The 15,946-nt window shown below is 42.3% G+C and overlaps 2 protein-coding genes across 2 annotated transcripts in view; one reads left to right on the forward strand and one right to left on the reverse strand.

Moving 5' to 3' along the window:
* Nucleotides 1-15,946, reverse strand: part of LOC111875523 (fatty acyl-CoA reductase 1) — a 234,824-nt gene that overhangs the window by 80,006 nt on the left and 138,872 nt on the right. The window lies entirely within an intron of this gene.
* On the forward strand, nucleotides 3,788-10,854 carry LOC111875522 (cell surface glycoprotein 1). Its single transcript, XM_033755850.1, has 3 exons — nucleotides 3,788-3,869; nucleotides 8,514-9,800; nucleotides 9,864-10,854. The coding sequence occupies exons 1-3, from the start codon at nucleotides 3,863-3,865 to the stop codon at nucleotides 10,724-10,726; spliced, it is 2,157 nt and encodes a 718-aa protein (XP_033611741.1). The 5' UTR covers nucleotides 3,788-3,862; the 3' UTR covers nucleotides 10,727-10,854.

Genomic DNA, 15,946 nt, shown 5'->3' on the forward strand with positions numbered 1-15,946 from the left:
TTTTCCATCAATATCGGGTTGGGCATTTTCTGTGATCAGCTCTTAGAACCAGTTCTCGTACCTAACAGACACGCAGGTGAGGAGCATCAGCGTTCCTGTCAACTAGAACTACAATAAATATGGCTCATGCGTGATGGGTCGCCACCTCGTTTTCTCCGCAGGAACTGAACACTCTCGTTGAACAGGTGACAGGAAGTGTTGGCCCAGTCACCTGGCCTGCACAATCCCCTGGCTTCAATTCCCTGAATTTTTGGCTGTGGGAGCAACGAAAGGCTTCGGTGGATTGAGTGCCGATCAGTGACACAGAAGTATTACAGCAGCGAACAGAGAATGTCTCAGGAGATTCGAATGAAACGAGGAATCTCCGTCAGAGTGCGCACCTCTGTGCCACGAAGAGCTGAAAGCTGTGTTCAAATGCATGGGAACGACATGCAACATCCGCTGTAGAGATCACATGAACATCGTCTGAGGGCCGCGCCATAGCTCAAGAGGTTAGTCGGTCTGGTCAAGTGGGATCTGTGGTGGACAAAGTCGCGCTGGGGCAGGTTTTCTACGAGTACTTCGATTTCCCTTGCCAATCTTCATTCCACCAATTGCTCCACAATCACCCTCACCTATCATCTGGGGCTGGTACAATAGGCCAGAAGTGGCCGCAGTACAAATGACTTAGTCCCACCCCACTAGCAATAACAAAACATCGCCTGCCTCTCAGCAGGCATTGGTTTCTGGACATATGTTGACTTAGAATCCCTACTCCCCTTGATGCCCATAACCCTTTTTAACTCCCTGTGTAGCATCAAATGATACATGAGTTTAGAGGCAATATGTGCAAGCCTATTGCAGACCCTATTCCGTCATCGGGATGGGTACAATAAATGGAACTACAATGTCCCTGTATGTGAATAATTCCAAATCTAGGGTTCGAAGCAGACACTTCTGGAACGTGGGTTAGAAGCCTTGTCATTGAGATATGCCGTTTGGTACCTAACGATTGAAGAAGGTGAAAGCAATTAACGCCTTTAAACATGAAGTTTTTCCAAATAATATAATAACAAAAATAGCAACCACCTCACGGGAAACAGAGTAAGTCACTATGGCAAAGAGCAGTTGGGTAATGCGATTCGTACTTTTCCTCAGTCACTCCAGGGTAATGCTGGAATGTTACTGGTTGAGANTAATATCTGTACCGGGCAAGATGACGCAGCAGGATAAGCTTTGGGTCCTTGTCTGTAGGTGTTCTTTTCATTTCCGACCTAGGCACTGGGTACCCTGATTGAATATTTTGTACATTTCCTCAGTCACTCCAGAATAATGCTGGAATGGTACTAGTTGAGACCACGGAAACTTCTGTCCAATAGCCCTTAAATTCTTCTACTGTCCTACCACTCGACGCTGCATATTTGAGCTACTAGCCCACAAAGAGAGAAATCCTCGAAACCCGAACCACTGAAATCAACGCACATTTAGTTTTAATGAATCTCAACATTACATTGTCACGCATGAGAGGCTGACGTGACCAATAATAACGGGTTCTGGACTGAATGACTAGATTATTAGCATTTTTATTACAATTATAATTAATTATAACAGTTCACAATCAGTGACTAAGACTCGCTCCATTCCTTACTGGACTACTAACGTCTTCTCTTCCACGGTGACTGACTTGGTTCTGATTTACGAATCGGTCACTTCTTCAGCTTCCGTTGCCCGCCGTTTATCACTCCACTGTTGAACATTAAACTACTCTTACGAATGGATAAATGAATTCACGAATGAACTCTCTTTTATCAATCGGGGTGAACTGAACAAGGACCACCACCTCGAAGGGTTCGTCTGTCATTATCTGTTTCATCCTTTGCTATGACACGTGTGTCAATCTCGTGGCAACGCTTTGATTCCTACCAGTGTGTTCGTTGCTATACAACGTGCTTGCAACGAGCCGTTGTCTAGCAATGGACTGTTCCGTCAGAATATAATCTGTCTTCTACAGAACTGCAATTCAGACGCAAGCGATACGTTCCCATCCGCTGGTAGCAGGCAATATTCGTACTTGTGTCTTTGGGCGGATATGTAAACAATAATCTTCTTTCTGTTGTTAGTTGTCATTGTTTTCGTGTAAAATATTTATTTAGAAACCTTCTTCTAAACAGTAGCTTGTAGTTTTCAATACTGGGAGTTGCCAAAAAAGACGGCTGTTAACAAAAATGGTGAGGCCATTTAAAATCTAAACGGACCTATTATGTGAGAAAAAAGAAATTTATTAAAGTAGTCCAACTAAATCATCATCATGCCAAATTATTTTTTAAATTGCTATATTACCGGACTGTTTGGTGAAGATGTAAGGCTTTTTCCTTGTATCTTGGAAATTATCGGTTCGATTCTCGTCTGGGATACTGACTATACTGCCTAAGATTTTTCGTGATTCTCCTCAGTCCTCCAGGTAAAGGCTGGCATAGTGCCGGAATAGACCATGACCGCTTCGTTAGAAACACTTTCCAAACAATCACAGATCTATCATCCCTCTATTCGACTCTCTGTAGTCTGGCTACTGTTCGTCATAAAAAAATATACTTATGAAGTCGTCCTACTTTGTAGTCTCCGAGACCTGCAGCGGTGTATTCACAACAAGAGAGACTAGAGCTAAAGGAGCTTGGTGACAGATGTAACACTACCAGGCTACGACACGTGAATATATTGTAGTTAATAGAAAGTTTTGAACAGTGACCAAAATCGGGTGACTTCAAGTGGCATGCTGTACATATAATTTCTATGAAATTCGATGACTAATTCCAGTCTATTATCTGCACACTCGTAGCTGAATCAGAATATGGGGGGGGGGACAGAAAGACAAAGATATACACATGCAGCTCAGTTGAGTAAAGAAGAAAAAGCCAGTACCTCCGGAAACCTGAACAGTCTTCATTGATGTGATGAGCTAGCGATTCTAAATATGATTCTGCAAAAACGGGTGAACATAAGATACCTCTATTATATAGAATTCCTATCTCAGTATGCGTCAATACTGTCCAGATGTCCAACTTCATATAAATGTTTACGTATACGAGACATGAGTTGAGAAATTGCTTGTCAGACTCATAATCGTTCTCCTAAACATAGTCTAAAGGACTTGATACGATGACAGATAAATTATGTAAGTGTCCATTCTCACAAAGAGTGAGACAAGTAACTCCTTAAAGAACACTGCTTTTCTGGGATGTGCTGCCGTGTGCACTGGTGGAAGCTTCTTTCCTTCTTGACACTTTCCTCCGAAACGTCGGTTTACACAAGGTCTAAACGACGCCACATCCCAGAAGACGTCATTCTTCATAGTCAACGTTGTGAAAATTTCAAATTGTATATATATTATTTTGTTTTTGTTTCATAATCAGTATCTACATATAAATAATGTAATAGGTAGAAAATTAAATAGTTTTATATCTAAGAGAGTATATAAAAAGCTCATTCGAAATTTTTAGTTTCAGATTTTTCATACTTCATTATTTCTTCTGATCAACATTCTATCAAATCGTTTAGAAAAACAGTAAATTCATAGGTATTACTTTATCGAATTTTGAAATTAAAAGAAAATGCCAGCACACAAAGATATATTTCGATTCGGTTATCAGGTGACATGTAGAGATGTGCCACTTTTATTTTCAGATATTCAGCTCGTATACTAATTGAAGACGTCATAGAAGCTCATAACAATATCAGGACAATATCAGCTAAGTTAATAAATACCTGGAATTAATATCACCAAAGATTAAACTCATTTGAAGGACTTATATATCGTAGACAAATCAGCTTTCCACTTATTGAAGTGAAATCTCGTGTGAGTTGTCAGTTGGAGAAACTTACTGTGATGAAAGGTAACGCAAGATGCAATGAATACTTATGTGTGTACATTATGTTTGTTTGTTTGTTGTTTACGGAACTATAATGCATCAATTGCATAATTTAAATACCGTGACATTACAAAGAGGATTATTACAAATGGTGAATCCGGAAGGTAATGGAGAGGAGAAAATATTATGTACTGTCGTGATATTTGTCCAGACAGATTGACGAATAACTCAGTGAGGTGGCGATTAATGGGCCGAGAATCGAACCTGATAACTTGCGAATAAAAATGCAGTAGTGGTCAGTGAACAGGCGACTTTCGGTAGAACACTTAATGTGATATTTAAATGTATTTTTTTGACGTTCTCGTAGTGGCAAATAAATTATTGTGCTGGAGAGTTCAAAAGCACACAACACAAACACAGAATAAACACATACACACATCGAACAGCCATGCCCTGTGTGGGGTTGGAACCCACGATTCCAGCGTCCAAGCGAAGGCAGTTCATGCCTTAGGCCGCGCGGCTACTGTGACCGGCAGTGTATAAGAATAATATATAAGAATTCAGTTCGCACCTCACAGGAAACAGATCCGAACCCACGATCCCGGCTTCCAAGCGAGCGAAGACAGTGCATGCCTTAGGCCGCGAGGATACTCTGACCGCCGCTTAGGCGAATAACCTTCAGAAAATGCAACAAACTTGGACATATTTTTGCTGTATAGAGAAAGGGATCTTGTCCATGAAATACACTTTGAATCATATGATACTCGTACGTAAAAGATAAAGCTGTCCCTCGGTTTAGCTAACTAAACACTACGCCATGAAGGCTTATGGGCGAGTGGACGTATAAAATCCAAAAATTTTCTGGACCTCGGCACTATATGGAGGTGAACGTCAGCTTCACACCCCGGCTGCTTTACCCCCCATGGAAAGAGCTCCCCAGTACCCACTGGACAGGACTTGGGGTGGACCCCGGAGCCGACCTGGACGACGTGAAGAGGTAATTCTTGACCCTACCGGGACTCGAACGCTGCAACCCCTCGGTCGTCTAGCCTGCAGCCAGTCGCTGTACCGACTGCAGTATCCCGGTTCGTCATATGATGTGTACAAAAATTAAAATTACTTACTTACTTACTTACTTACTCACGGAGCTTAGCCCTTCTGGAGGAGTCGCCAATTCTGCAGCTACTCAAGAATTTCCCAGCATTTTATGGAACCCGAAGGTTCATTACCGTGTTCGCAAGAGCCCTCCACTGGTCCCTATCCTGAGCCAGATCAATCCAATCCATACCATCCCATCCTATCTAAGATCAATTTTAATATTGTTCACCAACATAGGCCTTGGTCTTCCCAGTGGTCTCTTTCCTTCTGGCTTTCCCACCAATATCCTATACGCATTCCTCTTCTCCCCCATTCGTGCCACATTCCCTGCCCACCTCATCCACTTTGACTTGATCATTCTAATTATACTTGGAGAAGAGTACAAGTTACGAAGCTCCTCATTATGCAGTTTTCGCCAACCTCCTGTCACTCCATCTCTCTTCTGTCCAAATATTCTCTTCAACACCCTGTTCTCAAACACCCTCAGTCTATGTTCCTCCCTTAATGTCAGAGATCAGTTTCACACCCATACAGAACCAGAGGCAAAATTATAGTTTTGTATATTCTAACTGTTAACGATTTTGAACAGCAGACGAGAAGACAAAAGGTTAAACAGGGTGAAATTTAATTCTCGCACAAGCATTACACAGTATGATTCCTCGTTAACAATGTCGAATATATTGTGTAATATATATCCGGTGAGAGATATATGTCATCATCAAATGGCGCTAACCGCCAAATAATCAAACCACTATCGCCTCGTAGTTACAGTAGAAGTGCCCTCCTTTCATTAGCATCGGCCGTTGTCACAGCTGCTTACAATCCTGTCACGAGGTTCTTCGATGGTCCTGGAACAGACTGATTAAATCTTCCTCTTTCAGGTGTCGCAGGAAGAAATCAATCCGGTTTAGATATAGCGACTAAAGATGCCATATAATTAGTCCTCAACACCCAATCCACGTTCCTGGATATTTCGCGTGAACACCAACGATGTAATTCTTACCCACAGACTGCCGGAATTCCGTCGTAGAGAAGCCACAGCTAAAGGCTTATCTACAAGCAATCCCAGTAGAACGGTTTCCAGAAAATCGACATATCCTGTCAAGTCCACGACAATGTCCCCACCGATTCCACTCCAAACGCTGACAATGATTCGATCTTGATGCCATGTTCGTGGTTAGCCGGTAGACTGCCCTGTTCCCAGAGATGACTGTTAGTAGTTTAACACATCATCACATCTAAAGAATGCTCGTCTCTAACGTAAATAGGGTTCATCTGCAGTATATTGATATCTTGGTCATTTGCCAAATGTCATCCATAGAGAACTTAATACTCATGGAGCTGACTCCTTGAGGAGAAGCCAAATCTGCAGCTACTCAAAATTTTCCAGCATTTTATGGAACCCGAAGATTCATTACTGTGTTCACAAGAGCCCTCCACTGGTCACAATCCTGAGCCAGATCAATCCACTCCATACAATCCCATCCATTTTAATATTGTCCTCCCACCTATACCTTGGTCTTCCCAGTGGTCTCTTTCCTTCTGGATTTGCCACCAATATCCTATATGCATTCCTCGTATCCCACCACGTTAGGTGGGTCCCTTATCACCATGGCATTGTGCGTCCTCAGGTTGTGGATGGAGGAATCGCCCTCCAGGTAGGAAAGCTGCGAATATATTGAATAAACAATTGCGGACAGCCGAGAAGGGGTCGTCCTCCAGCTTGGGGTTTGGGCATGGTGCTAACAACTCGTCACCGTAAAGAATAAGCTTGTTACGATTATTCTCAAGAAGCCTCGGACCTGGCCGGAATCCTTGGAAAAACAACCATAGAGAACTATCGTTTGGAAATTCATGTGCGCTCCACGAGTGTCGTAAGGATGCAACTGATCTTCATGAAATACTTCAAGGACCTTCGCTCTTACAGTTCCAATGCTTGTGCAATTTTGTGTGAACTTCTTCACGGATCCCCTTCCATAGCTGCAATTATGACTTTCTATTACTCGGTGTCGTGAACGTCCTAATTCATGTGTGATATAGATGCTAAAACCTACCTCATAGAGATTCTGCTCCATTCGTTGACAAACATCAGCGTTTTGACAAAGCAGCAGTACCAGCTCGGCTGTTACAGGTACTGATGGTTGAGGGCATGCCGCAATTTAACAACACAGCGCGGCCCGAACAACTGGACGACACTAAAGAGTCCTATTTGTCAAACAACGGAACCACGACGCGGTAGACACTCAACTTCTTTTAAAGAGAGGCAGTATAAAGGACACGGACCAAATTGGTTCTAATTTTTTTCCTTAGCACTACAGCCCCAGTGGGCCTAGGCCTACCTCCATGAACCTCTCCGTTCACTTCGGTTTTTCTAGATCTTACGCATACGGTAGGACTCCTTGAGCGGGTGATCAGCTCGTTGCAAGGTCTCTATCTGTACACAAACGCAGAAAAACTAAACATCCATGCCCTGAGTGAGATTTGAACCCACGATCCCGGTTTCCAAGCGAGCGAAGACAGTACATGCCTTAGACCGCTCGGCTACCGTGAGCGACCGGTTCTAAATTTTACGAAGTTTTAAACCACGCTTGTAAATAAACTAATTATAATAATGCATAAATATTTTACCAAATTCAGGCATATCGTTGTAGCTGTTAAAGACTAAGATTTTATATTCATGACATTGTAATAGTATTGTATGTATTAATAATGATCATTCACATTGTAATAGTAGTTTCCGCAAGTGTTGATATATCTTTCTGAAGATGGCCACTCCTACCGAAACATGTGAAGAATGAAAGATTAAAAAGGAGAAAAAACATTTATAAGCCACACTGCACGGAGTTGATAATCTTTTATACGAATAGGACAGTTACCACTTTGGTCATCTTATTCGGTCTCCGCACGCTGCGTTCTTAAGCCAAGATACTTTCCAAGACTCTCTTTCGGCACCTCCCGCCTAACAAAATTTCCGTAAAGGATATTAATATTTCCCTTAGAAAATATCACTTACACCTACCAGTATTTGCTCATGAGTTTGTAAATTAATGCGATACCTGAACATAACATAAATATTTTGAACTCATCGGTACCAGGCGGATATTCGGTTCAGTGAGTGTAAATCACTACATGTCCTACAATCATCAGCGAAAAATTAAAACATTATTATAAATATGCCAAAATCCATGAGGGTACCAAATATGCTTAAGGGTCTGCTGTTTGAGATCCCAACTGTAGAACCCTGCAGCCTAGCAACTAACTGTTTATGTAACACCGCTGTTAGTAGCACGGACTATAAATTCATAATGTCGAATGACAGGATAAATAGTACATTATGACATGAAAATGATCTGAAATGAAGCAGTTCCTAAAATCTTTTGAAAGTATTGCTAGACGCAACAATAACCCTAAAGAAGAACATTAGGTCTATGGACCCAGATTTGAACCATGTACGTCCAGAATTTGGTTAAAGCATAGAAGTGAAATGAATGTGGCTTTAATAATTCCGCTAATTAGTAGAAGCATAAACCTATAACGCAAAATGATACTGACGAGTTTATTTCGTTTCAGTTTATATCTCATCCAAAGAAGTGACGTTGTTCGCGGCGCTGCTATGTAATTTCCTAGCTCGAGCTTTGCCAGTGCCATCCTGTCCTCCCCCAGGTGAAGAAATTACAGTATTTATTCCTCATCCAACCGACTGCACTGCGTTCTACAAGTGTGACAACGGAGCACCCAAACTTGAATACTGCTCACCTGGACTCCACTGGAATCCATCTCTGGATACTTGTGACTGGCCTGACAGTGCTGGTTGCTTGTCACACAACCAAACAACAACGGAATTACCTATTACCACCAGTCCTGAATCATCTACAGATGATGATGTAACAACTCCCAGTGAACTTTCCACGCCTCCTAAAAATCCTCTTACAACTCCAGAGGAAGTCTCTACGACTCCGGAAGAACTTACCACAGTTCCTGAAGAACCTGTAACGACTCCCGACGAACTTTCCACACCTCCTGAAGAGCCAGCTACAACTGCAGAGGAAGATTCTACAACTCCAGAAAAACTTCCCACAGCTCCGGAAGAACCTGCAACAACTCCAGAAGATCTTCCCACAGTTCCGGAAGAACCTGAAACGAGTCCCGACGAACTTTCCACTCCTCCTGAAGAGCCTGCTACAACTCCAGAGGAAGATTCTACAACTCCAGAAGAACTTCCCACAGTTCCCGAAGAACCTGTAACAACTCCAGAAGAACTTCCCACAGTTCCTGAAGAACCTGTAACGACTCCCGACGAACTTTCCACACCTCCTGAAGAGCCAGCTACAACTGCAGAGGAAGATTCTACAACTCCAGAAAAACTTCCCACAGCTCCGGAAGAACCTGCAACAACTCCAGAAGATCTTCCCACAGTTCCGGAAGAACCTGAAACGAGTCCCGACGAACTTTCCACTCCTCCTGAAGAGCCTGCTACAACTCCAGAGGAAGATTCTACAACTCCAGAAGAACTTCCCACAGTTCCCGAAGAACCTGTAACAACTCCAGAAGAACTTCCCACAGTTCCTGAAGAACCTGTAACAACTCCAGAAGATCTTCCCACAGTTCCGGAAGAACCTGAAACGAGTCCCGACGAACTTTCCACTCCTCCTGAAGAGCCTGCTACAACTCCAGAGGAAGATTCTACAACTCCAGAAGAACTTCCCACAGTTCCCGAAGAACCTGTAACAACTCCAGAAGAACTTCCCACAGTTCCTGAAGAACCTGTAACAACTCCAGAAGATCTTCCCACAGTTCCGGAAGAACCTGAAACGAGTCCCGACGAACTTTCCACTCCTCCTGAAGAGCCTGCTACAACTCCAGAGGAAGATTCTACAACTCCAGAAGAACTTCCCACAGTTCCCGAAGAACCTGTAACAACTCCAGAAGAACTTCCCACAGTTCCTGAAGAACCTGAATCGAGTCCCGACGACATTTCCACGCCTCCTGAAGAGCCTGTTACAACTCCAGCGGAAGTTTCTACAACTCCAGAAGAACTGCCCACAGTTTCTGAAGAACCTGCAACGAGTCCCGATGAACTTTCCACGCCTCCTGAAGAGCCCAATACAACTCCCGAGGAAATTTCTACAACTCCGGAAGAACTCCCCACAGCTCCTGAAGAACCTGTAACAACTCCCGACGAAATTTCCACGCCTTCTGAAGAGCCTGTTACAACTCCAGAGGAAGTTTCTACAACTCCAGAAGAACTGTCCACAGTTTCTGAAGAACCTGTAACGAGTCCCGACGAACTTTCCACGCTTCCTGAAGAGCCCATTACAACTCCAGAGGACGTTTCTACAACGCCGGAAGGACTTTCTACAGTTCCCGAAGAACCAGTAACAACTCCAGAAGAAATTCCCACAGTTCCTGAAGAACCTGCAACAACTCCCGGAGAACTTTCCACACCTCCTGAAGCGCCTGTTACGACTCCCGAGGTAATTTCTACAACTTCAGAAGAGATTGCCACTGTTCCCGAAGAATCTTCCACAACTTCAGAAAAATATGAAACGACAATAGAAGAAACCTCATCTACTCCTCAAGAAACAACAGTGTCTTCTGTAGTAAACGCAACAACTTCCGCAGAAATTTCCACAAATCCTGAAGAGTCTTCAACGACTACTGAAGGATCTATCACTACTGAATTACCTTCCACAACCACTAATGAAGAAGTGGGTACTACTTCCGAAAAAACGAATTCTGAGGAAGATGATTCAAGTTCTGATTCAGAATCTGAAGAAGATTGAAAGTCCAAACAAATTTCAGTACGAAGAGAACCTTGAGAACATACGAATTTAGAAGTTACTATATCTTCAAAAGCATGTAGAAAAATAAAATCCAACAATGCTGTGAATAAATCAGTGCCCTCTTCTTAGCAAGTGTTTTGCATTTATTTTATCCACGACTTCTTTCTAATTAATTTTATTTGATTTCTTTCCCGACTTGTCATGATTAATAATTTGGCCAGTTAGGAATGAAGAATAAAATTGTTCACGAATAAACATTGTTGAATGACGTTTTCTAAGTTCCTATTTTATAATATATAACACGATCAGAATGGCATAATCCATGGCGGAGTATTATTTCATCCATGGCATTCTGAATATTCATATTTGTTCCAAATAAATTTACTCCTGGCTCACGCCAATACAATCAATTATGTATTCGGGTCCTGTCGGGACCCCTAACCATATTCTCAGCCTAATTTCCCTATTTAAAAAAGTAGGCTCATTTTGTCACAATGCAATGTGTCTGTCTGTATCTGTGTGACTTGGGATTCCCGTGTTAACTTTTTAATGCCTGAACCAATCTTTATGAAAATTTATATCATGTCATTTGAGAGCATCTCAATGTCGTACTTCATACATCACTTCCGTCAGTGTGTGTCTGCATGTCTATCCTCCCACCATTGCCAGGCAACGATTCGGTAGAAACGTTACCGCGGCGACTAATACACATGCAATAATAGAAGAATTGCTGGACGCGTTCTGTATGCGGTCCATGTCGTATCCAAAGAAAATAGGGGATTTGTCCTACCCAGAATTTCGTACTGTTCTTTTTGACATGTATGCATATTTCGAAATGGGGCCTCCTATTCGATGAGAGCAGGGTTCTGATTATAGCGATCCTTCCCACTCTGCCAGGGGTGGGTGATTCAACCGGATACCCGCCCATTAACAGGTCGTTTCCTCCACACACACACACACACACACACACACAGGATCACGATGATCCTGATGAAATTTTTTTTTCCTTGACACTACAGCCCCAGTGGGCCTAGGCCTACCACCACGAACTTCTCCGTTCATTTCGGTTTTTCTAGATCTTACACAATCAGTAGGACTCCTTGGACGGGTGATCAGCTCCTCGAAAGTCCTCTACCTGTACACAAACACAGAAAAACGCGCACACACAAACTAAACAGCCATGCCCTGAGTGGGATTCGAACTCACGATCCCGGTTTCCAAGCGAGCGAAGACAGTGCATGCCGATGAAAATATTAGCAATATTAATTAAAACGTAAAGTACTATGGGTTCTTATGTTACCGTGGTTACTATGGTCACTCTTGGTTATTATGGCTGGTGGGTTTCCGAATTGGCACCAGTCTTGAATATTCTCAAGGGATTTTTGGATTCCTTCTCTTGTTACTGTAGCCTCGGTACAACCTCCGAGTGATCTCAAATGTCATAACTTACATCAGCGGTTCTCCAGCTGAAATAGACGGACGGAAGGACGTGATATCCCTTATATGTAAGTTGTATACACTCGGTGCAAGGTGCGGTTATTTTCCTTTACTTGCTGAAATTAGATTTTTAAATTTAATGTAAATTTGAAGAAATATACAGTTTTGTCACTCATTCATTCATTCACCTATTTCTTCAATGCAACTTGAAAATGCTCACAATCCCTTTCTAATTTAAAGTAACAAAAAAATCATATCAACTGATTATTGTTTCAGGATTACTTGGCCATCTTCAGGTAGTGATTCACTCTATGAAGCCGTCGCACTGCAGTAGATCTTACTATATTATACATGTATATAGTATTGGATATTGTTCTTCGCACTAAAATTCGTTTGTCTGAGAATGAAACCCCTCTCCGTCTACGTTATTTTCTTTTTGCGGCGTTCATGTCTGTCTCCCCTTCTTATGTGTGCTTTCACTCGTTGGGATATGAATGAGTGTCACATCAATGCAACAGGATACTCAAGTATAATATTAAAAGGTAAAGGTAAAGGTAGTGAACGGAGAAGTTCATGCAGTTAGGCCTAGGCCTACTGGGGCTGTAGTGCCAAGGGAAAAAAGAAAAAGGTAAAGGTAAAATTGTCCCCAGCCGGTCACGGTAGCCGAGCGATCTAAGGCATGTACTGTCTTCGCTCGCTTGGAAACCGGGATCGTGGGTTCGAGTCCCACTCAGGGCATGGATGTTTAGTTTGTATGTGTGCGTTTTACTGTGTTTGNAAGGTAAAGGTAAAGGAAGTGAACGGAGAAGTTCATGCAGTTAGGCCTAGGCCCACTGGGGCTGTAGTGCCAAGGGAAAAAAAGTTGTCCCTGTGCTTAACTAATTAAGAGTATGAGGAAGTGTATAGATACATATTTTCCTTGACTCGGCAATAGTCGGAGGCGAGTGGTCGGCTTCACGCCCTGCCGGTTTACCCCCGGGGTGGATCCCAGAGCTAGCCTGGACGACTTGGAGGAGAGAAAATTTTTGCCTCCACCGGGACTCGAACTCAGACCCCTCGATCGTCCAACCCGTAGCCAGTCGCTATACCGACTGCACTATCCCGGCTCCTATAATATTATGAAGGTATTCCAAGTCTCCGTGAGCATGTAATAAGTTAACTTTTCCCTTAGTGTGTTCATGAAACTATTTTTCATAGATTCGGCATTTAATGATAATTTTCTTAAACTTTCTAGCCTACTTTACTTCTTTTGAAAAATAAAACTAAATTCAGGGAAGAATCAATCGCTTACTTTCCTTTTATATATATGCACTGCATTTAAAGGAAACATTTTCTGGGATAAATAGAGATACAGACACACAGAAGTACGTACACAGAGATCAAGTTGATCTCATAAACCTCCTAAGAAGCTATGAGGTATGTATAGGCAGAAGGACAGAGGGGCTTCAAAACTATTTCATAAGCCTCTTTTTCTTTCCTTTTTTCAAAATAACGGAAATGGGCTACTTTGTTGTCCTTGTGTGTCTAGATGTAAAACACTTCGAAAACCTGAACCGATATGCATCAAACTTGGAATGAATATCATGGCACCTGATCCCTTCTCAACGATGTATTACATAAATCCCTCCAATCAGTAATATCAACGTTTCCTTCTCTCAACGTCTGCATTAATAACCTTAATATTACTTGAATTGCTGAATGTATTATCATGAAACTGGGTAAGTATATTATTTCAGCTGATTCCATTATATCGGCATGCTTCATGAATCTTCATCGCTAACACCAACATTGAAGCATCTCATATTATTGAGATAATATCATTTGAATGTCTTATCCGATCATCGTTGAACTTGCTACGTATATCTTTCAACCCGAGGCAATCTCAACGGTGTACTTCGTAAAACATTCCCACCAGAAGTACCAAGATTATAGCCTCTGAAATTGTTGAGGCAAAATACGTGTATTAACATTGCTTGAAAGCTTGCACAGATCTCCAGGAAACTCAGTATGTGAATCGTGCCACTTGAAACAAACTCAGATACATATTTCATAAATCCCCCGTCAGTAATACCAATATTGCAGCCTCTCAAAATTTTGCGGTAATAACCTCAATATTACTTGAATGCCTGAACCCTTCTTCGTGTAACTAGGTAGGCATATCATGTAACCTGACGTCACATCAACGGTGTACTTCATAAAGTCTTCAGTGAATAATACGATCATTGTGGATTCCAAACTTTTGCTGTAATATCTTTAATAATACTTGAATGCTTGAACTAATCATACTGAAAGCGGTACGTATATCTTGCCACCTCAGGCCATCTAAACGACGTACTTAAAAATGCCTTCCATCAGTAATACCAACACTGCAGCTTCTCAGACTGTAGTTTTTTACTTAATTATGCTTATACGAGGGGGTACCCAAAAGAAACCGAACTTTTTTTTTAACTTATTTATTCAAATTTTAAGCACAAACCTTCAGTCCACTTCAAAGTACTCTCCACTTACGCTAATACACTTGTCTAGTCTTTTATTCCATTTTTCAAAACATTGTCTAAATTCGTCTTTTGAAATGCTTGACAGCGCCTCCGTCGTTTTTTCCTTTCATATCTCTTTTCATTCGAGGAAACAAAAAAAAGTCACACGGGGCAAGGTCGGGTGAGTATGGAGGGTGAGAAACAGGGGTCATACCATTTTTGGTCAAGAATTGTCGTACAGACAGGGCTGTGTGAGCAGGGGCACTGACATGATGGAAAAACCAGTCACCCGACTGCCACAAATCTGGCCGCTGAGCTCCAAGTCACTCCCGACAGCTCCACAATTCCTTCAATGGTTCGTCGTCGATCTTCCTTGATGATTTCACGAATTTTTTCAACACTTTCATGTGTTCGGGCCGTGGAAGGACGACCAGAACGAGGTTTGTCATCAATTGACATTTCACCATTTTTGAAACGGGAAAACCACTCAAACACTTGAGTTCTCCCCATAGCATCGTCCTTGTACGCCGTTTTTAACATTTCAAGAGTTTCTGTTCCACTTTTCCCGAGCAAAAAGCAGAATTTCACCGCCGCACGCTGTTCACGAAAATCAGCCATTGCAAACACGACGATCACACAAAACAGTTGTCACTATAAACTCTGCCGAAACTAGTCCTTACCTTCTGAAGCAACGGTAGTCGGCTTATCGACTCAGGAATGTTAGCTCTATGCGCTCATAGAGGCAAAACGCGGTACTACAAAAGCTCTGCCCACAAAAAAATTAGTTCGTTTTCTTTTGGGTACCCCATCGTATACTAAATTCCATCTCTATTTATCTTATCAGATACTCAAAATGTAATGGAAGGAAAGTAGGCGAGTAGTACTTCCCAGAACTTCCTGTTGTTTCGAGTTCGTCCTTCATTAATGTGCACCAATCATTTCCTTGGGAACATGTTTGTTTCCGAACGGCTGGTACACTTCTTTATTAAAAATTTGTGGCCTAGCAGCTGATATTTATGTAAGATTTGAGGCCACTTCCCCTTCCTGGATATAGATATTTACAGGAGACCCGACGGTTCCCTGGACCATAGAGTGTACCGCAAATCCACTCATACTAACCTGTACCTTAACGCTGCGTCCCACCACCACCCTTCCAACAAGCAAGCTGCACTTTCAACATTGGTGCACAGGGCTAGAGCACTGTGTGATCAAGACAGCCTACATGCGGAGTTGGTGCTCCTGAAGGATGTATTCAAGAAGAACGGATACAACAACCGGCAGATCCACAGAGTTCTCAACCGTCGGC

Source organism: Cryptotermes secundus, unplaced genomic scaffold (genome assembly GCF_002891405.2).
Source record: "Cryptotermes secundus unplaced genomic scaffold, Csec_1.0 scaffold468, whole genome shotgun sequence".
In the NCBI taxonomy this organism is placed as follows: Eukaryota; Metazoa; Arthropoda; class Insecta; order Blattodea; family Kalotermitidae; genus Cryptotermes; species Cryptotermes secundus.